Here is a 22,212-nt window from a genome sequence, read left to right as displayed (position 1 = left end):
TGGCGCTCTTTATTAACAACTAGTATTTGAACCTTTCACCACTTGTGGGAAGGGAGGATTGTTTTCCCTTACGCCATATGAGGAGTCAGGTTTGGAGACACTAGGTATATTTCACCAAGGCTGGCCCCGGGGCTCTGTATGGGTGCTGACAAGAATCCCCCACCCCAGAGTTAAGGACCGTTAACTCTGGCTCAGTGGACGGTTCTTTTCCTTTCTAGGTCTCTACGAGCTTGGGAAATGGGGTACCAACCAGTACCAAGATTGCAGGCATAAGGGAGACAGCAGAGGCAGCTCTTTTGGAGGGTGGCACCAAGTTGAGGGCTGCCATCTCTTGGAGCTCACACGTTACCCCAACCCCATTCGACTCACGAGCGCCCACCAAACCGGCTTTGCGATTGGGACTCATTCCTTCCACCCCCAAACCGGGTACCCGGGTGTCCAGGTCCGGACGCTAGATCCCGGAAGCAGGGTCGCCCCGCCCCGCGTTGCAGCCCCGCCCGCCTTCGGACGCGGGGCGGGGGGGGGGGGGGGGGGTGCGGCTCCAGGAAACGGCGCGCTCGCTACTCTGAGCTGTGACCAGCTCGACGCGCCGCGACGGCCCCGCAGACTCAGCCAGCCCACCAGGCGGACCCCGGCGGCCACCCCAGCAAACACAGCCTGGGTCTGAACTTCAGACATATCTACACGGACGGGGCGGACAGATCGGGTAACAAAGAAAAGAGCTCCAGAGACCATGGGGACCCTGGCTGAGCCAGCAGTGGTGGGCAAGCGGGAGTCCCGAGCCTGAGAAGGAATCCGGGAGAGCTGCTCGGGCCATGACTTCAGTGTGGAAGCGCCTGCAGCGGGTGGGCAAGCGGGCCGCCAAGTTCCAGTTTGTGGCGTGTTACCATGAACTGGTGTTGGAGTGCACCAAGAAATGGTGAGTAGAAGCGGGGCCTGAGGGAGTCCCCTAAGACTGATGTGGGACTCAACTTAGTTTGACCCGTTTGAACCTGAAAAAAAAAAATCCTCTCAAGTCTAACGGCTAAAGGGGTTCCCATCTTAGGTATTCCAGACACTGAAGTGCTGTGCAGGTTGGGGGACTCCTGGTGTGGAGAACCTTGTGGGGGGTCAAGACTCAGAGGCTGCGGGAGAATCTGCCTGTGCCCGCATTAAATCAGCTGTGGTCGGGACTGGGGGAGAAACCCTTAAGCCATGAACAGTGGTCTAGGGTGGCAGTGGAAAACGGAACAAGATCTTAGGTTTCCAGGTGGCTTTGGTTGGAAAAGACTTCATGGTTCCTAGTCCAGTTCAGGGTGAGAACGTGGCCTTCTCTTTTTCAGCCCCTCCCCCTTCAGCCAGAGTGGGCCCCAGAAGCTAGTGATGTCTCCACAATGTCCTTAAAAGGGGAAACTGAGCTTGGACGGATGAAGAGGGAGGCGGGGAGAGGCTTAAAGGGGCCTGAGGAACTGGTGGGTTCAGGAGAGGGTCCATGGAGGGAAAGAGTTGGGTGAGAGGACGACACGCAAGAGAGGACAGGTCTTGGACTGTCAAGGGCCCCGGGGGCATCTGGCTCACATGCCCCCACTGGGCAGCTGCCCAGGCCCCTGCGTCACACCCTAAATATATGTGCTCACCGGTGTCAGCTTCCCTTGGCTGGATTAGGGCACAGCTGTAGGGGCCTCACAGGCCAGGCGGGGCTAAATATAGACTCCCAAGGGGGAAGAGCTGGGGTAGGCCGGAACCATGGGGTCTAAGGAGGCGAAGGAACAGAAGCTGGGGTCTTTGGGGTAGCACCATAAATTATCAGCCTTGAACATGCTGAGCGTACCGGGAGGCCCTTTATACCGTAAGGGCTGAGGGAGAATAAGAACTAGTTGGGCTAACACAGCAGAGCTAGCACTTGAACTCTGGCCTCTGGCTCCTGCCCCAGCACGCTGGGTGAGGCCAGAGGGACACTGGGCATGGTTCTGGTGAGCAGACAGACTGTACAGTGTCAGTGGGCTGAGTCACAAGTAAATGCGTAAGGCCTGCTGGGTTTCTTAGCCAGGAGGCCAGGACAGGAAGCTGGCCCCTGCCTAGGTCATGGCTTCCCAAGAAGGCGTGTGCTGGCCTGAGTCAGGCTACCCAACCAGGCCACACCCTCCCTAGGCACCCGCTGTTTCCCTTTTCTGGGACGTCTTGGCTGGGCCATTGCCTGTGGTTTGGAGCCTGGGGATGGTTGCTTACTTCTGGGTCAGAGGTCTCTAGACTCAGCTGTGTGACCTTAGCTAGCCGGCGACTCTGTGTCTCAGAAGCCTCAAGCGTTAACAACAGTAAGCCACTCGTCCTGCCTCAGCCTCCAGAGTGGTAGTGAAGCATCCAGTTGTGGGGCTGGAAAGAGGCAGGGAATGCTCTCACGCCGCCTTTGCCTGATCCTTTCCTTCACCAACCCTACCTTCCTGGGCAGAGGTCAGACACTAACCCAAAGAGGCCCTGTCCTCCGGGCCCAGCCACGGGTCAGCACCTTGTCAGGGCCCAGCCCTGTGCAGCTCTCTCCTTGTCCATCTCTGCCACACACGTCTGCCTCCCCGAGTCTTTGCAGCACGTGTTTGATGTTCAGCCTAGCTGTCACTGCCTGGCAGTTTTCTCAGACTTTCCTGGGGCCCCACTGCCGTCATCCCTTTAGAGTGGTGGCCAGTGGCCCTGGGTTTGAGGAAGTAGGAGCCCCACTGGACCCTGCTCAGGGCCACTGAGTGCAGCAAAGAGCTGTCCACAGCCTACCTACCCTCTGTGGATGGCAGGTGACTGATGGCAAGCTGACCTGTGCTGCTCTGGCCTCGCTCCTCCCGTTTACTGTCAGTCTGCCTCTGCCTCTCCCCTCCCCTCAGACCCTCACACTTGGCCAGTTCCTCTACCTGGAGCCTTCTCTGCCACCAAGCCACCTCCTCCAACTCCTGCCTCTGCTCAGATACTCAGCCTCAAAGAGACCCCAGGCAGGCTCATTTACAGCCCCCTAAAAGTCACTTATCTATTTTCTTACACACACACACACACACACACACACACACACACACACACACACACACACTTTTAAAAAAAAGATTTATTCATTTTATGTATGTGAGTACACTGTCACTGTGAGAAAAAGGACATCAGATCCCATTACTGATGGTTGGGAGCCTCCATGTGGTTGCTGGGAATTGAACTCAGGACCTCTGAAAGAGCAACCAGTGTTCTTAACCCCTGAGCCATCTCTCCAGCCCCTTTTTGTTCGTTTTTGTTTTGTTCTGTTCTGTTCTGTTCTGAGACAGGGTCTTACCGTGTAGCCCTGGCAGTCCTGGCATTTGCTATGTAGACCAGGCTGCTCTAGAACTCACAGACCTGCCTCCATCTCCCTGCCTCCATCTCCCTGCCTCCATCTCCCTCCCCAGAGCTAGTATTAAAGCTTTGCACCAGCCAGCCAGCCTGACTTTCCTTCTTGCCTGTGCTTTTCTTCAGTCTTCCTTGCCCTTGAACCCTGGGTCATTCTTTGCCCTCAGAACAGGGCTGAGCTTCTAGAAGCTCTCTACAAGCATTTCTGAACAAATGGACTTCTTTACCACTGAGACTTTGTCTCCCCAGGTTTCTGTGTGTGCACATGTGTGCATGTGGCTATCCCTGTCTCATGGTCTTTTTCATAGGCCTTACTGGGCCACGATATTCCAATCTCCACTGTCCAGGCCTTTGCCCTTTGGTCCTTGCCCCACCCTACATGAGCAGCTCCACCTACACTCTGTGGCCCTAGATAAGATGATGCCCATGCCCTCTCCTTGGGAAGAGGACTAGGGAAACCCCCTGGCCCCCAGGGAGCTAAAAAGAAGAGGAAGAGAAGACAGGGGAGCTGGATTGAGCCTAGCTACGCCTCCCTATGCTCCCTCCAGGCAGCCTGATAAGCTGGTGGTGGTGTGGACTCGGCGGAACCGACGGATCTGCTCCAAGGTGAGGAAGACTGTCGGGGGCGGAGTGGGGGAGGGTCCCAGGTTGGAATGGGGTCAAAGATGGGCCAAGGAGAGGTAGATGGAAGTTGATGGGGGAGTGCAATAAGGTTCAAGCCATATTGTTTTCTACAGGGAGAAAGAAAGATAAGGGGAATGAAGATAAGGGCATGGCGGTGACAGGGAAGAGTTAGACTCAGGGGAGGGCTCCTACTTGCCTCTTGCAGGCCCACAGCTGGCAGCCTGGCATCCAGAACCCATACCGTGGCACCGTGGTATGGATGGTTCCTGAGAATGTGGACATCTCAGTGACCTTGTACAGGGTGAGTTCCCAGAGCTCAGACCTGGGCAGGCATGGCAGAGTGTAGTGACGCTGGGTAGCCATGGGGCACCCCTGGAGGGTTTTCACCCACAAAAAAGAACCAAACCATGGAACCAAAGATTCTGTGAGTCTATTGCAAGTGGCTGAAGTGGTCTTGGACGGGGCAGTATTTACCCAACCTGTAGTAAGAAAGTCACCTGGGATCAGAAGCCAGGATACAAGGACTGAAGAGATGGCTTAGCAGTTAAGAGCCCTGGTTGTTGCTCTTGCAAAGGATCTGGGTTCCATTCCTAGCACCCACATGGCAGCTAATAACCATCTGTGACTCCAGTTCCGGGGAGAATTAAACACCATCTTCTGTCTTTTAGAGGCAATGCACAAATGTGGTGCACAGTCACACATGCAGGCAAAACACTCGTACACATAAAATAAAAGATAAATAAGTATTTTTAAAAGAAGAATATATGTATGTGTATACACACACACACACACACACACACTCACACACTCAGAGAAGCCAGAGTGCATCCCAGGAGGGAACACCCACCCCACCCCCAGCCAGTGCAGACTGTTCTTCTGGTGTTGCCCCCCTGGAAATCCTGAGCTCACCCTACTCCCCTCTCCAGGACCCTCATGTGGACCAGTATGAAACCAAAGAGTGGACTTTTATTATTGAAAATGTGAGTGTTTGGGTAGGGTGAACCTGTGATTGTGATCTCAGGGGCCTCAGGATAGCAACTGATGTTCCTTCCTCTGTCTTCCCACTCCCCCACACCCTGCCCACAGGAGTCCAAGGGACAGCGGAAGGTATTGGCCACGGTTGATGTGAACCTGGCCCACCATGCAGGGCCCGTGCCTGCTCAGGTTCCCCTTCGACTGCGGCTGAAGCCCAAATCTGTGAAGGTGGTGCATGCCGAACTGAGCCTCACCCTTTCTGGGGTGCTGCTGCGGGAAGGCCGTGCCACGTGAGTACCCACCCGTCTTCCCTGGTCCTCCCTGGCTTGTGATCTCTGTCCCCAGCCTTCACGCCTCATCTCAAACCCACAGGGATGATGACATGCAGAGTCTGGCCAGCCTCATGAGTGTGAAGCCTAGTGACGTGGGGAACCTGGATGACTTTGCTGAGAGTGATGAGGAGGAAGCTAATGGCCCCGGGGCTCCTGAGGCCCGGACTCAAGGCCCCCAGTCAGGTGGGCTCACGGTCACCTATGGGCTGAGACTGCTAGGACCCAAGATGGATGTAGCATTCCTAGGTCCCAAGTGCTGGTTGCTCTGGGGTAGGGCTAGCTCATGCATGCCCAGTGACAGGTGCTCAATACTGTCCAGCAGCTCTGATCGTCTCAGCTTGGTCCTGGTCCTGTGCGTAGTACATCAGTCTTAGAATCCTGCAGAATGGGTCCACAATGCCACCCCATGTTCCTGGCCATCTCATCTCTAGGTGGTCCCTACTAGGCCTGAGAAGCTAGGTCATATGACATGTGGGCTCCTACCCCTGCCCAGTCTGCTTCCCTGCCCTCTGCTGTCCCTTCCCGCTCCTCCTTTAAAGCCTTTTGTCCTTTACTTTTGTGGTTCTTTCTCTTTCTCCTTCTGCATCTGTGGGCCCGCCTCTTCTTCAAGGCCGGGGCTGTGCCCTGAGGCTGGGGCGTTTCCCAGGTAGGCCCTAAACTCTAGTTGGGGTCGGGGTGGGGCCAAACTGTAGTAGAGTCCTGCCTTGACCTGATTATACCCCTCCAATGAATCTGTCCTCCAGATCTGTCTCGAGAGCTGAAGACACTCTGTGAAGAAGAAGATGAAGGTCACATACAGCCCCAGCAGGCAGGTGAGACTTAGCCTGGGACTGGGGTTAGGGACTGGACCTATGTCACAATGCAGTCCTCAGTGTCCCCTCCCTTTCCCCCAGCTGCCAGACCCTCTAGTGCTGAAGACACCAGCCCTGCCCCTGTGAGTGCCCCTGCGCCCCCGGCCAGGGCCTTCCGGGGCCAGGGGTCAGAACCAGCTGCTATAACTGGGGGCCAGGTGGGGCCTGAAACCCCAAGGCCCCCACTATCCCCACCAGAGACAAGGTAAGGATGATATTAGCTCCATTGCTGTTAGAAGCAGATACACACACCCCAGTCCACACCCTTCCCTCTACTGCTATAGCATTCTAAAGAAGGTGGGGCAGGGCTGAGCACGGTCTTAAAAAGAGAGCCCGCAACATTTGTTTCTGCTCTTTCCTCAGGTCCACTGGGCAGCCAGGCCAGAACATGGTCCCCACCCCAGCCCCTCGGCTCCGGAAAGGCTCTGATGCACCTTTGTCCCCAGTCCCCTGCAGTGGGGATGAGGTCCCCAATACCTCAGAGGATCCTCCAACAGGAATGGGCTCTTCTGGGGAGACCCAGGCTCAGATAAGCTCTCAGGAAGGGACAGAGGCCCATGGAGCCAGGCCAGAACCAGACATTGAGGTCAGAGGCTCCAAAGATATTCTGGGAGGAGACAGATCCAAAGTTGAAGAGGAGGACACTGGGGAGAGGCTGGGGGCTAGTGGGACAGGGTCTAGAGAGAAGAGCACTAAGAAGTCGTCCACCACAGCTGGCGAGGCTGGAGAGAGCTCAGAACCTCATCAAGTAGATGCTGAGCCGAAGTCAAAGGTTCAACATAGAGCCACAGAGGGACCAGAGGCTGCAGGGCTGATGCCCAAGGCAAGACTCGGGGACACTCCTGAGGCCCCTCCTAGGAGTGCTCAGAGGAGGATGGGGGTTAGGACCCAGGAAGAGGCTCCCAGTGACCTGAACCCACCTCCAGCTGAGCCTGAAGAACATCTAGGGGACCTCAGGGATGCCAGGCCTGCAGGCCAGGAGAAAGAAAGTACAGAGGTGAGGGGTAAAGTCCCTGCTGTGGGGAGGACAGGCCCAGAGCAAGGCTCCTCTGTTGGAGCAGCCAGTGCTGGGCCTCAGGGGAGCTGCTTTCAGACAGTCCCATCAGCTGGCCAGCGGGTGGAATCTAGAGATGAGAGGGCTCAGGAGGCAGACGTTGGGGGGTCAAGGGTTCTAGAAACAGACGCCGAGTGGGTGCCATGGGAGGTTATAGGGACACCAAAGACAGATGCTGGGATACCAGAGCCCCCGGATACAGAGACTGGCACAGCAGAATCTGAAATATTGGAGGCCCAAGAGTCAGAAGCAGCAAGATCAGAGGTCCTGGAGTCCAAGGCTACTGGAACAGCTGAGTCAGAGGTGTTGCGGACCCAGGATAAAGAGATTGTGGTTCTGGGGACGCGGAGGACAGGGGTTGAGAAAAGGGAGCCTAAGGAATTTGGGAAAACAGAAGTTGGGGGTTCTACAGTTCCAGATACCAAGACAGTGACAGCAGAAACTAAGATATTAGAAACCCAGGAGGTAGTGGATGGTGAAGCTACGGTGTTGAAGACACAGGCTGAGATATCGGGAACCCAGAAGACAGAGGCTGGGGAGGCAGAAGCGGGAACACTGGAGTCCCAGGAGGTAGCAGCTGAAGGTTTGAAGGCTCCAGCAGTGGAGGCAGAGATGGGAGAGGCTGAGAAATTGGGGGTGCAGGAGACAGAGGTGGGGATTTGGAGGATTCCAAGAATAGAGACTGAAACAGCAGGAACTGAGACATTGGGGATCCACAAAATAGGGCCCCCACAGATGCAACCTAGACTAGTAGGGGACCAGGAGACAGGTGTTTCAGTGGTGAAGACAGCAGAAGATGCTATACTGGGGACCCAGGAGATATCAGCAGGTTGTGAAGTACTTTTGATAGAAGCAGAGATATCAGAATCCGAGACTGACAGATCCTTGGAGACAGAGGAAGGGGATTTAGGGGTTCTCGAGGTAGATACTGGGACAGCAGAGGCTAAGATCTTAGGGGTACCAGAGAGAGCACCAGGGGTTCAGAAGACTCTGGGAGCTGGAACTGAGGTAGCCAGGGTCTTGGAAGCAGAGGCTGGCTCTTCCGAAGTCCCAGAGACAGACATTGAAGAAGCTGAGACACTGGAGGCCAAGGAGCGATCTGGGAGTTCTGAGGCGCTGAGAGTAGTGGCCAACATACCAGAACCAGAACCTGAGCTCTTAGGGGCCCAGACGACAGAGGTGGGAGGCACTGGGATATCACAGACAGGGGTGAGAGAGGCAGAGGCCGAAATACCGGAGACCCAGGAAATATCATCCGAGGGTTTAGATGTTCCAGATTTGGAAGCTAAGATGGAAGAGTCTGAGAGGAAAATGGAGATTTGGGAGACCCCAGAGGTAGAGAAAGTAAATTCTGAGTTATTTGGGACCCAGAAAGACTCAGAGATCCCAGAACTAGAAGCTAAGACCATAAAGCCTGAGATTCTGGATGCCCAGGAGACAGACGTACGGGACTTGGGGTTTCTTCGAGGAGAGGCCGAGAAAGCAGAAGCTGAGATGTTAGAAACCCAAAAGACAGAAGCAAAGACAGCTCAGGCCGAAGAAATAGAACTTGTGGACCCTGGAGTTTCCAGTCCAGTGGCTGAAGCACCGAGGGTCCAGTGGGCAGGGACTGTAGTTTTGGAGTCTGGGGAAGTAAAGGTTGGCATTTTGGGGGTCCAGAAGCCTGGATTTTGGGGAGCTCTTAAATATGAGGCCTTAGATGTCCCTGTAACTAAGCAAAGGATTTCTGGGGCCAAGGAAGTGGTGCCAGAGGTACCCAGAGTACAAGAGCCAGAAGCTAAGGTTTTGGGGATAGTAGAGGACAAATCTTGGACTTTGGGGCAGCAAGAGGCAGAGATGGAGGGGTTTGAGTCTCCAGAGAATAAATCTGATATTTTTGAGGCCCAGGAAGCAGATTCTGGGGTCTTGGGAACCGTGAAGGGGAAAGAAGCTGTTGAAAGCCTTGAGGAGGCCGGCCTGAGTAAGGCACCAGTGGCCAGTGAGGCAGGGGCTGGGGTGCCCAGGCCCTCAGGGGCCTCTTCCCCAGAGGAACCTGAAGAGGACAGGAGGCTGCCGGGCAGCCAGGTAGGGTTGGGGGCCACTGGGTGCCAGTCTGCTTCTCCCACTAACCTGGGGCTGATTGAACAGTGGCTCTGCATGGACCCACCCGGTGGACTAAGATGTGGAGTTTTGGGGAGGCGGGGGATTCAGCTTCAAGAAGGTCCATCATACCCCCACCCCCAGGATGCCCTGGCCCTCCCACCCAGCTGGGCTGCATGGAGCTGCATACCCCCTAAGCTGATTTTCTGAGCTGACTTTGAGGTGTGGCTGCGGGTGACCTCTGACCTTGCCTGGGTACCACTGATCTAGGTCACCTTAATAGATAACTCCATCACCCTAAGCTGGAAACCCTTTTGCCTGGCCCCAGTGCTCTCGCCAGTGCTCTCTGGTGACCTTTGTAAGCTCAGAGCTGGGATGGTACTGTGCCAGGCCTGAGCTTTCCCCCAAAGGGCAGAGGATGTAAGCCATCAGAATCCATTCCCTAAGTCAACCCTTGTGTCTCCAGGCACAACCTGCCCTGGTCAGCTCCAGCCAGTCCCTGTTGGAGTGGTGCCAAGAGGTCACCAACGGCTACCGTGGTGTCTGCATCACCAATTTCACCACGTCCTGGCGCAATGGCCTGGCCTTCTGTGCTATTTTACATCGATTCTACCCAGACAAGATGTGAGCTGCCAGGGATGGGGGATGGGTGGGAAGTGAGACTGCTGGGACCCCAGTGCCGTCCATTTCTGACCAGCACTCTCTCTCTGCAGTGATTATCTCTCCCTTGATCCCCTCAACATCAAACAGAACAACAAGCAGGTGAGATGAGGAGGGAGCCATGGCTGGAGACAAGATCTAGCTAGAGATTCAAGCTGCCAGAGTAGAGAGATTCAAGCTGCCGGCCTGAGAATTAGAGTCCGAGGTGCAGGGCCCTGGCCTGACTTTTAGAAACTTTAAAATCGTTTTGGTTATTAAATTGTTTTGTTTGCCCTAGTTTTGTTTTGGTGTTTTAAATTTAAAAGCATGTTTTCGCTAGATTTTTAAATCATCCTTTGATAACTGGGTGGGCGATGTGTAGTTGCTAGGTAACAGCGAGGGCGGGCCTTGATGTCAGATTTCCCTCTACTGGAGGGCGAAGGCGTTGCTAAGCAAATCCTGGCTCAAGAGTCTCTGGGACCCCCTGGGCTGGCTTGGCTCTGGAGGGTTGCTGGATTGTTGCGGCTTCTGATCGGAGTGCACCCTTTCTAGGCTTTTGATGGCTTCGCTGCCCTTGGTGTGTCTCGGCTGCTCGAGCCGGCGGACATGGTACTTCTGTCCGTACCTGACAAGCTCATCGTCATGACGTACCTGTGCCAGATCCGTGCCTTCTGCACTGGGCAGGAGCTGCAGCTGGTGCAACTGGAGGGCGGCGGTGGCTCTGGCACTTATCGTGTGGGCAACGCCCAGCCGAGCCTGCCCGACTGTCTGGACGCAGGAGACCTGGCGCAGCGATTACGCGAGCATGGGGCTGAAGTGCCCACAGAGCCTAAGGAGGCTGTGAACCGCGGGACTGGGGCAATACCTAAGGTGGCCTCCAGGGACACGGACCTGAGCTGTTCCTCTAAAGATGAGGAGGCGCAGGTTGCCCAGGAAACAATCCCTCAAGAGGCGCCCTCCGACGGCCCCAGAGCCAGGTCGTCCACGTCCCCCGTGGTCCCCGCAGAGGGGCTGGCGAACGGAGTGGGGGCGCCGAGTGGTGTGAGTGGTGTGAGACTGAGACGGTCCTCTGTCAATGGGGAGGCTGGGCCAGTACCTCCACCCCGAGCACATGGCTCTTTCTCCCACGTGCGTGACGCCGATTTGCTAAAGAAGAGGCGATCCAGGCTAAGGAATAGCAACTCTTTCTCTGTGGATGACCAGGACTCCGGAGCTGCAGTTGGAGCAGGGCCTGCAGGACCAGGGGCTGTGGTGAGTACTCCTACCCTGCTGCAGCATAGGATAGTGGGGTGCTTTCAGAAATCGGTCCCGAGTGGCCCCAGTGTCAAAGCAGGTACAGGGGCGGCAGCTTTAGAAAAGCAGCTTCGCTGGATGCTGAGATGGTACCTCGTCGGTTGGACCAGGGTGCTGTGGAAGGGTCCCCTGCTATGGTACTGAGCTTCCTATCAGGAGACAAAGCCCACAGACAGCCTAGACTGTGTGGCCAGGTTTGTCTATGTGAGCGGTTTCTAACATTTGGTACCCAGTTTGTAGAAACATGATCTGTATAGAAAGTTTGCAGATGGCTCCAAGTTTAGTACTGGCCTTTTGGGCCATTTCTTTCTCTCTGTGTGGCCTTGGGCATCACCTAGCAACTCAGCTCCCCCATCCCCCAGCTAGGGGCAGGGATACTGTCCTCTAGTGGCCTCTGGAGTTCCTTCTAGCCTCCAGCTTCTCTGAGTGGAATATTTAACTACTGAGGCTTATTGAGAGTTAGGAGGTGGGCCTGGGAGTATTGTTCTCTCTCTCTCTCTCTCTCTCTCTCTCTCTCTCTCTCTCTCTCTCTCACACACACACACACACACACACACACTGCAGTGTGCTAAAGGAGAGAAGGTACTACAGGAATCTCAGGGACTCAAGATGAACTCCAGCTGCAGACTTTTAAGCTGAGGGTGACAGTAGAAGGGGCCACTTCACCCTGCAGCTGTCCAGCTGTGGTCCCCTGTTTGGAGGGCATCAACTGAGAGCAGCTTTGTGGAGGAAGCAGCTGGTCCTCAAGTTAGTAAAATAGACAATTTTCCCTGGTGAAAACCAGGGGACCAAAGAAATAGCCCAGGGGAAGAGTTGTTACCCAGGAGGTCCTGGTTTCAAACGCCAGTGTCACTATCTAACAACAAAATGCTGGGCTTGGTGGAGGATGTCTGTCATCCCAGCACTTGGAAGGTAGAAGCAGAAAGATCAGGAGTTCAAGCCATTTCAAAGCAAAACAAAACATGCCAGCGACGGGTGTGGGCGCAGGCGCAGGCGCGGGCGGGCGTGGGTGGGCTTACAGGAAAGCATTTGCAGCATAAGTGTCAGGACCTCAGTTTGGATCGCCAGCACCATGTAAAAATCCTGTACCAATCCAGGCTCCAGGCTCAGTGAGAGATGCTTTCTCAAAAAATAAGGTGGCAGGCTGATGGATTATCAGGTGACCCGACCTCTATCCCTGGTGTCCACTCGGTGGAAGGAAAGAATCGCTCACACGAGTTATCCTCTGTCACCCATGTCCTGGGGCACACAACCTACTCCACCAATACATAAATACACCCGATAAGAAAGAAAGGAAGCAAACACAGTGGAGTGTGATGGAGGACAACTGGTACACACACACACACACACACACACACACACACACAAATAACATACAAGAGAGAGAAAAGAAAACAGGGAGGCATAGTTCTCAAACGAGGAGACCTCACACAGGCAAAAGGGCAGCTCCAGGACATTCAGGTCTCATTTAGGGACCTGACAGTCATGCTCATGAAGTCCCCAGATGACAGTTAGGTAGTTGGGGAATAGGAGCCCTGAGGGAAGGTCCAGAGACACAAGAATCTGGGAAAGGCATTTCCTGCAGGAGGAGGTGGAGGTGGGATTTGCAGCCCAGCTGGCTAATGTAGGTCAGTGGCCCTTTAAATCACAAGGGGGTGGGGTTCTGGGGCAGAGTCCCACAGCTGGTCTCTCCTGCCCTTACTTCACTGGAACTATTTGACCTGTGGGACCCAGGAACCTTTCTCATTGGCTGTCTTGGCCCCAGCAGTTTTAGGAGGTTGTTCAGCCTGACCCCACCCTTGGAAGCTCTCCAAGGCCTGGAGTAGGATGAGATCAGGAACCTGGAGGCTGAGGTGGGGTGGAAACAGCTGCATGAGAAACATGGGTGCTTTTAGGGCAGCCCTGCGAGGAAAGTATAGAAAGAGGAATCTGGGTCAGACATGAGGAGGAAGCTTTGGAATTCCCATCAGGGCTGTGTGAGTAAGCACAAATGTGGCTTACCTTAGCGTCCTCAACCCTCTATTCAGCCTGCTCTGCCAGGTGGGCCATCTGCACGATTGCCTGGCTTCCCACAGTGTCCCTTACCAGGACCCATGACTCCTGCCTTTTAAGGGTGGGGATAGTCAAGTTGAGGGAGATGAAGAATGGAGACAAAGGGTTGCTGCTGCTGCTGCTGTTGCTGCTGCTAACCTGGGTTCTGAGCCTGTGGTGCTAACTGTCGACCTCTGCTGCCCACCCCCAGGAGAGGGGAGGTGTCCTTTTCCCCTGAGGATAAGATCAAAATCATGAAAACCCTTTTTGAAGTGGCACGAAACCACACTGCGTGGTGTCAAAATTGTGAGCTAAATCCTGCCCTAGATGCCTGACTGGAGTCCTGCATCGGGGCTGGGCTTTATCCCCATTTTATACACAAAGATGCCATCAAGCCCAGTGGGGCAGTGTGTCCAGGCTTGGATCAAGTTGGTTTCTTTGATTGCTTGTTATTGTTTTTTTCTTTTAACCTGAGACAGGATTTCTTTGTGTGTATCCCTGGTTGTCCTAGAACTCACTCTGTGGACCAGGCTGGCCTCAAACTCACAGAGATCTGTGTGTCTCTGCCTTCTGAGTGCTGGAACTAAAGGCACCCCACAACTGCTGAGCTGGGAACAAATTTTGAGTTAGACAACCCTGGGCCATAGATCAAGTTCCGTGGCAAACTTCATCTCTGGCTTCCTATTTTATTGTCTGCAGAGTAAGACTCATCACTGCCCCGTGGTCCCTGGAGAGACAGGAGTGCTCGGCAGTCATTGCCTTCAGTTAATGTACCTCGTGTGCTGGACTCCTGGGCTAGCTAAAGGGTCAGTCTTTTGGGAAGATGGCACAGGGTTAAGAGCGAAAATTCCTCTTACAAAGGCTCTGAGTTTGGTTCCCAATGGCTATAGCCCGTGGCTCACAGCTGTAAGCTTATAAACCCCAACTCCAGAAGGTCTGCCAGGTTCTTCTGCCTTCCAAGGACACCTGCGCTCATATGCACATACATGTGATTTTAAAAATAAAATAACCAGGGCTTGAGGGATGGCCTAGTGGTTAAGAGTGAATATTGGTCTCCAGAGGACCCAAGTTCAATTGCAAGCATACAAGACAGGGAGTGAGTTCACAATAGCCTGTGACTCTGGTTCCAGGTGACCTCATGCCTCTGGTCTCTAGGGCGGCCACATCTGTGTGGCATGCGCGCGCACACACACACACATACACACGCACATGCACACACACGCACACACACATACACATACACACACATGTACATACACATATACACACACATATACACACATACACATATACACACGTGCACACACACATAGACACACACACACACGATTAAAAATAAATATTTTTAAATGTTTTTTTTTTTTGTTTTGTTTTGTTTTGTTTTGTTTTCTTTGAGTCAGGGTTTCTCTGTGTAGCCCTGGCTGTCCTGGAATTCACTTTGTAGACCAGGCTGGCCTCGAACTCAGAAATCCGCCTGCCTCTGCCTCCCAAGTGCTGGGATTAGAGGCGTGCACCATCACTGCCCGGCTTAAAATGTTTTAATATACTAGGTTGAGGTTGGTGCGCACGCCTTTGATCTCAGCGCTTGGAAGGCAGAGGCAGGTACATCTTTGAGTTTAAGGCCATCCTGGTCTTCGGAGGATGTTCCAGGACAGCCAGGGCCACACAGAGAAACCCTGTCTCAAAAAAACAAGACAAAACAAACGAAACCAAAAAAAAAAAAAAAAACTTTACTGGGGCTGGGGAAATGTCTCAGTGGTTGCAGATTGCTAATCTGTGGGGCCCAAAGTCAGTTCCCAGCGTCCACATCAGGTGGTCCACACTGCCTATTCCTGTTCTAGAGGGATCTGGGGATCTGTACCTCTGGCTTCTGTGGTCATCTGCACTCATTCATGCACACATATACACACACAGAGAGGTATATACTGATACATAATACACATAAACATATATAATTATAAAAAAATTAAAAAATTTTAAATCTTACAAATAGATAGTCATGTGGTGCGCGCCTTTAATCCCAGCACTTGGGAAGTAGATCTAGGTGGATCTCTGTGAGTTTGAGGCCAGCCTGGTCTACATAGCAAGCTCATGCCAGCCAGAGCTACATAGTGACATCCTGTCCCAAATAAATAGGCTGTCTTTAGTTAAAGAGGATGCATTAAGCACAAGGAAGTGTATGGGGTCTGAGCAGCCATGAGGCCAGGAAGAGAGGCAGAGGTGTGGAGGGATGTGTGAGGGGCCACCTGCAGGAGGGGGTCCAAGCTGGGCCAGGAAGGTCTAGTTGGTTTGGAGCAACTCAAGCTGGAGAGTGGTTTCAGGAAGCTTTTTAGAGAACTGAAAGTCCATTGCTGTGGCCAGAGGGTGGTGACTTGGCGGGCCTTGTGGTGGTAAAGGAATTGAGGGTGTAGCTCCCCAGGCCTGAGCACTGAGACTGGGCGCTGACATGGGGTGTGGAGAGAGCTACAGCAGGAGTGGATGCTTTGGGAAGGCCTCGCATCTTGAGATGGACATGAATGATGGTGGCGGGTGGCACCACCGCTATTCCAGTCCAGACAGGATAACACCTGAGCAGCACAACTCATCTGATGGGCACACGTTGGGGTGAACAGTTGGCCAAGTCCTTTAGGTTCTACACCTCTGAGCCAGAGAGTGACTAACAGTATTGTCCGAGGAGCCAGGCTGTTAGAGAGTTAAAAGTTAGGCCCTAGGGGCTACAAGCACTGGCTGCTCTTGCCGAGGACCTGAGTTTGGTTCCCAGCACCCACACTGGGTTACACTGTAGTTTATAACTCCTGTTTCCAAGAGATCTTCAGGCCATCTGACACTCCCTTCTGACCTCTGCAAATATTGGACACCAGTACACCATACATACATACATGGTGGAAAAACACTCATACCATAAAATAAATAAATGTAGATTTTTAAAAAAATAATTGGGCCCTAGTAACAGGGAATAGGGCACAATGGGGGCCAGACTTAGCCTTTCCAGAACAAAATTCCTTATAGTTCCTGCAGAGAGTGTTGTAGGCTCTAGATATGGAATCCTAGCAGGTAGGAGGGCGCCCCCTTCTGGCCAGAAGGTAGATGCAGACTCAGGGTAGCCTAGCTCCTGATGAGGTAGCTCTGTCCCTGCAGGGGCACTAGCAGGGATGGAGGCCCCCACTATATGTCAAGAGCCAGTGGACCTGAGCATGCTTTTTGAAGGGACGGGGAAGAGTGGATGGAAAGGGTTCCTGCTGTGTCTTTCCCAATGACCTACCCTAAAAGAATTATCAACTCAATGCCCCGCAGGAGCATTTGGAGGCAGAGAGGTGGATGACCCCAGGCCCTCGGGTGGGAGTGAAGGCATGGCTTTTCCTTGAGGAAGCCCTTTATCCTGAAGGAGGTGCCTGTGGGACTGGAGAAGCAGCTGGACCAAAATTCCTCCCTCTGCTGTGTATGAGAGTCCTTAGTTGTCTGCAGTGACTTGGGAACTCAAAAGCCCCAGCTCTCATTAGACTCTTTCCACAGGAAGGTCCAAACCCTGCCTGCAGCCCTGATGCTCCCCCACTCACAGCCCCAGCCCCACAGCAGCCGCCCGGTAAGTAGTTTGGAAGGTGGGGGTGGTGACAGAGCTCGGCTCACGATGTTCACGGATCCTTCTGAGGGCTTCTGGGGACTTCTGCTAGCTGGAGGGACCTATCCTGGTTTCTGTCTGCAGGTGGGACCCCTCCTACTGAGGAGTCGTCACCCAGCCCGGGGGAAGAGGCAGGCCTGGTAAGGAGAGTGAGGTGGGCAGAGTGGTGGTTTCTGAGCCGGCCTGTGATGAGCTCACCTGTCCTCTGCCTTCCTCCTTCCCCTTCCAGCAACGGTTCCAGGACACAAGCCAGTACGTGTGCGCAGAGCTGCAAGCCCTGGAACAGGAACAGGGACAGATAGACGGGAGGGCCGCTGAGGTGGAGAAGCAGCTGAGGAGCCTCATGGAATCAGGTGGGACCCCTGATTTTGGGGCTCGCTCCTCAACAGCCTCCTCCCTAGGTCTGCCCAGCTCTGCAGCAGCTCCTGCCCTTGGGAGGAGCTGGGACGAGACACCCTAGAGTCCGTTTGGTGGCCCCAGGAAGCTGGTTGGTGGGGTGTAGCTGAGACTTCTGAGATACCACAGGAAAACAAGCCCCCTCCCCCGATCCCCAGCTGCTCTGCCCTGTCAGGAGGCATCTCTGGTGACTGTCCTGGCCTGATTCAGGTGCCAACAGGCTGCAGGAGGAGGTGCTGATCCAGGAATGGTTCACCCTGGTCAACAAGAAGAATGCACTCATCCGGAGGCAGGACCAGCTGCAGCTGCTGTGAGTCTGGCTTTAAGCCTCCTGCTACTAGGCCTCTGTCCACCCACCCGCCCGCCCGCCTGGCTCAGGGCAGTGAAGATGAGCTTACTTTGGGTTGAGTTACCTAGTTACTTCTTTTTTGAGGGGGGGGGGGTGCGTTTCGAGACAGGGTTTCTCTGTGTAGCCCTGGCTGTCCTGGAACTCACTCTGTAGACCAGGCTGGCTTCGAACTCAGAAATTCACCTGCCTCTGCCTCCCGAGTGCTGGGATTAAAGGCGTGCGCCACCACGCCCGGCTCACCTAGTCATTTCTTGTTCCTTTTTTCAAAGATCTTTTTGGAGAGATTTTGCATAGTCATTTTATTGGTATTTTGTCTTGTCTAACTGTATGAAAACATACACCTCTTTTTTTTTTTAATTAATTAATTAATTTATTTATTTAATGTCTGAGTACACTATTGCTGTCTTCAGACACACCAGAAAGAGGGCACTGGATCCCATTACAGATGGTTGTGAGCCACCATGTGGTTCCTGGGAATTGAACTCAGGACCTTTGGAAGATCAGTCCCTGCTCTTAACCACTGAGCCATCTCTCCAGTCCACACACCCCCCCTTTTTTTAAAAAAAATAATTTATTTTAATTTTATTTTGTGTACGTGGTCTGAGGGTGACAGATCCTCTAGAACTGCAGTTACAGACAATTGTGAGCTGCCGTGTGGGTGCTGGGAATTGAACCCTCGTCCCCTGGAAGAGCAGCCAGGGTTCGAGCACCAAAGGGAATTTGTTTGTTTGTTTGTACAAGACAGTATTTCTCTGTGTATGTGCCCCTGGCTCTCCTGGAGCTCTCTGTGTAGTAGACCAGGCTGGCCTTGAATTTACAGAAATCTGTCTGCCTCTGCCTCCAGAGTGCTGGGATTAAAGTCATGCCCCATCACTGCCCGGCTAAGCATATTCCTCTTGTGTTGGTACTCTTTAGTGAGAAATCAAGCCCTCCACTTTGACTCTAGCTTTACAGTTAGGAAAATGGGCTGAGAGTAATCCGAGCCAGTTCAGAAGTGTGGTGGCGAGCCCCTCTCCCCACCCTTGCTGTTACAGTCCTGCATGCCAGAGGCAGCTTCGCTTCCTGTTTGCAATTTGAATCATTTCCTCAGAACAATGTTAGCATACTTCTTTTCTTCTAAATAATCCTAAGAGGGGTGTAGATTGGTAGAAACATACATTTCCAAACTGTAATTGAAGGGCAGCTGGAACAACAGGGAACTCTGAATGGACATCGGCACAGAGCACTGAGGGTCTCCCAGCCCTGTGTGGAAACGGATAGAGAGGAAGTGCTCACAGTCCTGGGCGTTTGCATCCCACTTCTAACTTAACATACTTCTCCACAGCATCGAGGAGCAGGACTTGGAGCGGAGGTTTGAACTGCTGAGCCGAGAGTTGCGGGCCATGCTGGCCATTGAAGGTAGGAAGTGGGTCTGGGACAGCAAATGCTGGAGGTAGAACAGGGTTAGGGGAGGAACCCTCCTGACTCAGGCTCCTGGTTTCCTAGAGTGGCAGAAAACAGTTGCACAGCAGCACCGCGAGCAACTCCTGTTGGAGGAGCTGGTGTCTCTGGTGAACCAGAGGGATGAACTGGTCCGGGACCTGGACCAGAAGGAACGGATGTGAGTGGGGGGACCTGGATGGTTCTGGGTTTTGGAGAAGCCCCAGGGAGCACTCCTGGAGTGCTGTGCCTGGAATCGCAGGGTTTGCAAGTAGGGCCAACTTTGAGACTAACTTGAACCCCTATCTTCAGCGCTCTGGAGGAAGATGAGCGCTTAGAACGAGGCCTGGAGCAGCGGCGTCGCAAGGTGAGCCGGCAGCTGAGCAGGCGGGAACGCTGTACCCTGAGCTGAGTCTCCTGTCTGGTTCGTCCCTTTCTCTGGTCGTGGACTGTCTTCACCACTCCCCCAGCCTGCACAGCAGAGGCCACGTCCCCAGGCTCCTTCAGCGGGCAGAAGCAAGACTGACCAGACTGGGACTGGAGCAATGAGCCTGCTAGGCGGTATTTATTTATCCGAGTGTATGTGAATGTTTTGGCGGTGGCCAGGATCCCAGGCAAGGGATGGTGTGGGGACTGACACCCACATCCTCCTTCTCTTCTGGAGGGAGCAATAAAGTTGGAGTAGAACAAACCAGCGCCTGCCCTTTCTCAACAGGGCTTCAATGGAAGGAAGAGGGTGGGACTTAGCTAATAACGCTGATGCTGTGTATAGGATTCTAACCTAGAGCCAGCTGAGCTCAGCGGTTCACAGATGTGACCTTTCAAGGATGGGGGCCGGAGGGAAAGCCCATTTTGAAAGAAAATCTGAAAACACAAGTGTGGTGTACACCTATAAAACCTTTAAATCTAGTATTTGGGGTGATTGGGGTGATGCTGGAGGAAGAAGGATCGAGAGTTCCAGGCCGTCTCAGCTATGTTGGGGGTGGCACGTATTTTTAATTCTAGTGCAAGGGAGGCAGAGCTCTGTGAGTTCAAGGCTGGTCTCATTTACATTGTTCTTATGTTTGTTTGCTTTTGTTTTTTGAGACAGGGTTTCTCCGTATGGCCTTATCTATCCTGCAACTCTGTAGACCAGGCTGGCCTCAAACTCAGTGATGTTGTTCTAAAGAAAAAAACTATTGAAATAGGTCATTAAGATAGCTCAGTAGGGGTGGAGAGATGGCTCAGGGGTTAAGAGACTGCTCTTCCAGAGGTCCTGAGTTCAATTCCCAGCAACCCACATGGTGGCTCACACCATCTGTAATGGGATCCGATGCCCTCTTCTGGTGTGTCCGAAGACAGCTACAGTGTAGTCATATACATAAAATAAAATAAATAAATCTTAAAAAAAAAAAAAAAAAAAAAGATTGCTCAGTAGGTAAAACATTTTTGAGCAAGGTTGAGGATCTAAGTTCGATCCCTGGGACCTCCCAAAGGTGAAAGGAACGCACCAACTCCACAAAGTTGTCCTTTGACTTCCAAACACAATCCCATGCCTCCATGAGTTTACCGCCCCCTCTAGGATTTTTTTTTTTTTTTTTGGTTGACATACACATACTCACACAGTTGACTATTTTTCTTAGTGCTAGAAGATTTAGCCCAGAGCCGCCTGGTGCATGGTAAGCAGCCCATTTAATTTTTTAAAGTAACAGTATCCCATGACATCTTCATTCCCATAACCCCTTCCTGCTATGTTCTTCAAGCACTCCTTGGGGTCTCCCACTCAACATGACCGAGCTGATTTCCTGTTGCCTGACTTGGGTCAGCAAGCTGGGGTCTGTTCTGATGCCGAGGCTGGGTGGTTTGTCCCCAGACTGGGGCGTCAGGCGGCACGGTGCTCAGAGCCAGCTCATCGTGGCCTAGGATGCCATCTTGATCTTCATCGGTTCTAGAGCCACTGGGCCCAAAGAATTTCACCAGCGCACGGACCTGAGGCAGCTCAGAGAAGGTCTCTACTGCTAACAACATGGCCAGGAGCCCCAGGAGCAAGTAACCTGCGGAGAAGAGGCAGTGGGGGTAGATCTTAGGGTGCTTAGAATGCTCCCCACTCACTTCCCAGTGTGTCCATCCACCCTGGCACCACTTGAAACTCTCAACATGGCTCCCAGCATTCTTTGAACTACAGCACCCATTTTGTGCCCTAGGGTAGAATCTGAATTGTAGTCCCTAGTGGTCCAGACCCCCTTCTACCCGCCTCTTTTCTGGACTCACCAAGTAGTGCAAACTGCCCAAGGTGGTAAATGGCTGGGTGCAGGCCACGTCCACGGGCAGGCAGCAAGTCTCCCAGGCCGATCGTGCTTAGTGAGCCGAAGCAGAAGTAGATGGCTTCTAGCAGGCTGCAGTGACCCTGCACGCCCCACAGCACCAGTGCTGGCAGCAGCACGAAAACACAGGCCACCAGGAGGCCCAGTCCTGCTGCCTGTAGCAGAGCAGCCTGGGCTGGTGCCAACTGCCAGCGAGTGGCTACCCAGGCGCCTGGGCGACTGAACACGGGCAGCAAGCAGTGGCGCAGGGCAGCCACAAGTGCTAGAGAGGCTGGCAGCCCAAGGGCTGCATAGACCACACAGAAGACCTTTCCACCTGAGGAGAGTGGGGCCATATGGCCATAACCTGGAAAGGAGAGAGAAGAGGGCAGCGAGCTTTGGAGTGGGCTGCCCCTGGCGGTCACTTTTTCTCTATCCCCTCCCACAGAAGTCTGCCTTTGGGTGATGACATGAATGCTTCAGGCTGGGGTCGCCTTTTCACTGGATGGTGGACTAGCGTCTTAACCTCACTGGGTTACTGTTGTCTTTTCTGGAAAATTAACCCTGAAGTCAGATGCCCTAGGCTGTCTGTGCGACCCTGGCTTTGAGCGGCCCTTCCTCTTTCTCTGTACATCGGATGGCGCCTAGGGAGCCCCATGCCCTCTAGGCAAGTGCTCTGCAACTGATGTCTCCCCTGCCTGATCCTGGCTTCCTGGGTTTATCAGTTCTCATCTTTACCATTAGTTCCAAATCTTCAACCTGTGGCATGCCATCCATCTGCCTTCTTTCCTCACATGTGTATCTGCCCGGGCTCTGGGTTATAGTGAGGGAAGCAGGCAAGGAAACAAGACATTCAGAAAAGAGGCAGCATGTGTGTGTGTGTGTGTGTGTGTGTGTGTGTGTGTGTGTGTGAGAGAGAGAGAGAGAGAGAGAGAG

The 22,212-nt window shown here is 53.4% G+C and overlaps 2 protein-coding genes across 8 annotated transcripts in view; one reads left to right on the top strand and one right to left on the bottom strand.

Annotated features, from left to right (window-relative positions):
* The first annotated feature begins 502 nt into the window (after nucleotides 1-502).
* Ehbp1l1 (EH domain binding protein 1 like 1) lies at nucleotides 503-20,066 on the top strand. Of its 7 annotated transcripts, XM_029538869.1 has the most exons (21): nucleotides 549-919; nucleotides 3,882-3,939; nucleotides 4,163-4,258; nucleotides 4,884-4,937; nucleotides 5,044-5,222; nucleotides 5,305-5,447; nucleotides 5,875-5,910; nucleotides 6,008-6,076; nucleotides 6,158-6,320; nucleotides 6,479-7,112; nucleotides 9,051-9,233; nucleotides 9,715-9,872; nucleotides 9,962-10,010; nucleotides 10,440-11,138; nucleotides 16,725-16,794; nucleotides 16,915-16,970; nucleotides 17,060-17,183; nucleotides 17,437-17,536; nucleotides 18,900-18,973; nucleotides 19,061-19,175; nucleotides 19,307-20,065. In XM_029538869.1, the coding sequence occupies exons 1-21, from the start codon at nucleotides 816-818 to the stop codon at nucleotides 19,404-19,406; spliced, it is 3,264 nt and encodes a 1,087-aa protein (XP_029394729.1). In that variant the 5' UTR covers nucleotides 549-815; the 3' UTR covers nucleotides 19,407-20,065. The 7 variants fall into 7 exon arrangements, with proteins under 7 accessions (XP_021045657.1, XP_021045682.1, XP_021045690.1 ...); XM_029538862.1 differs by having other exon boundaries at nucleotides 6,479-9,233; nucleotides 19,307-20,066; XM_029538878.1 differs by lacking the exon at nucleotides 6,479-7,112 and having other exon boundaries at nucleotides 6,158-6,198.
* A 580-nt stretch (nucleotides 20,067-20,646) lies between these two features.
* Kcnk7 (potassium two pore domain channel subfamily K member 7) overlaps nucleotides 20,647-22,212 on the bottom strand; it is a 2,853-nt gene continuing 1,287 nt past the window's right edge. Inside the window, exons 2-3 of the mRNA XM_021219808.1 lie at nucleotides 21,245-21,643; nucleotides 20,647-21,027 (exon numbers count right to left, since the gene is read on the bottom strand). Of these exons, the coding sequence (XP_021075467.1) occupies nucleotides 20,732-21,027; nucleotides 21,245-21,643 (695 nt within the window). The 3' untranslated portion in view covers nucleotides 20,647-20,731. The remainder of the gene's footprint in view (nucleotides 21,028-21,244; nucleotides 21,644-22,212) is intronic.

Source organism: Mus pahari, chromosome 1 (genome assembly GCF_900095145.1).
Source record: "Mus pahari chromosome 1, PAHARI_EIJ_v1.1, whole genome shotgun sequence".
NCBI lineage: Eukaryota > Metazoa > Chordata > Mammalia > Rodentia > Muridae > Mus > Mus pahari.
Note: the sequence above shows the minus strand (reverse complement) of the source record. Positions and strands in the feature narration are given on the sequence as shown.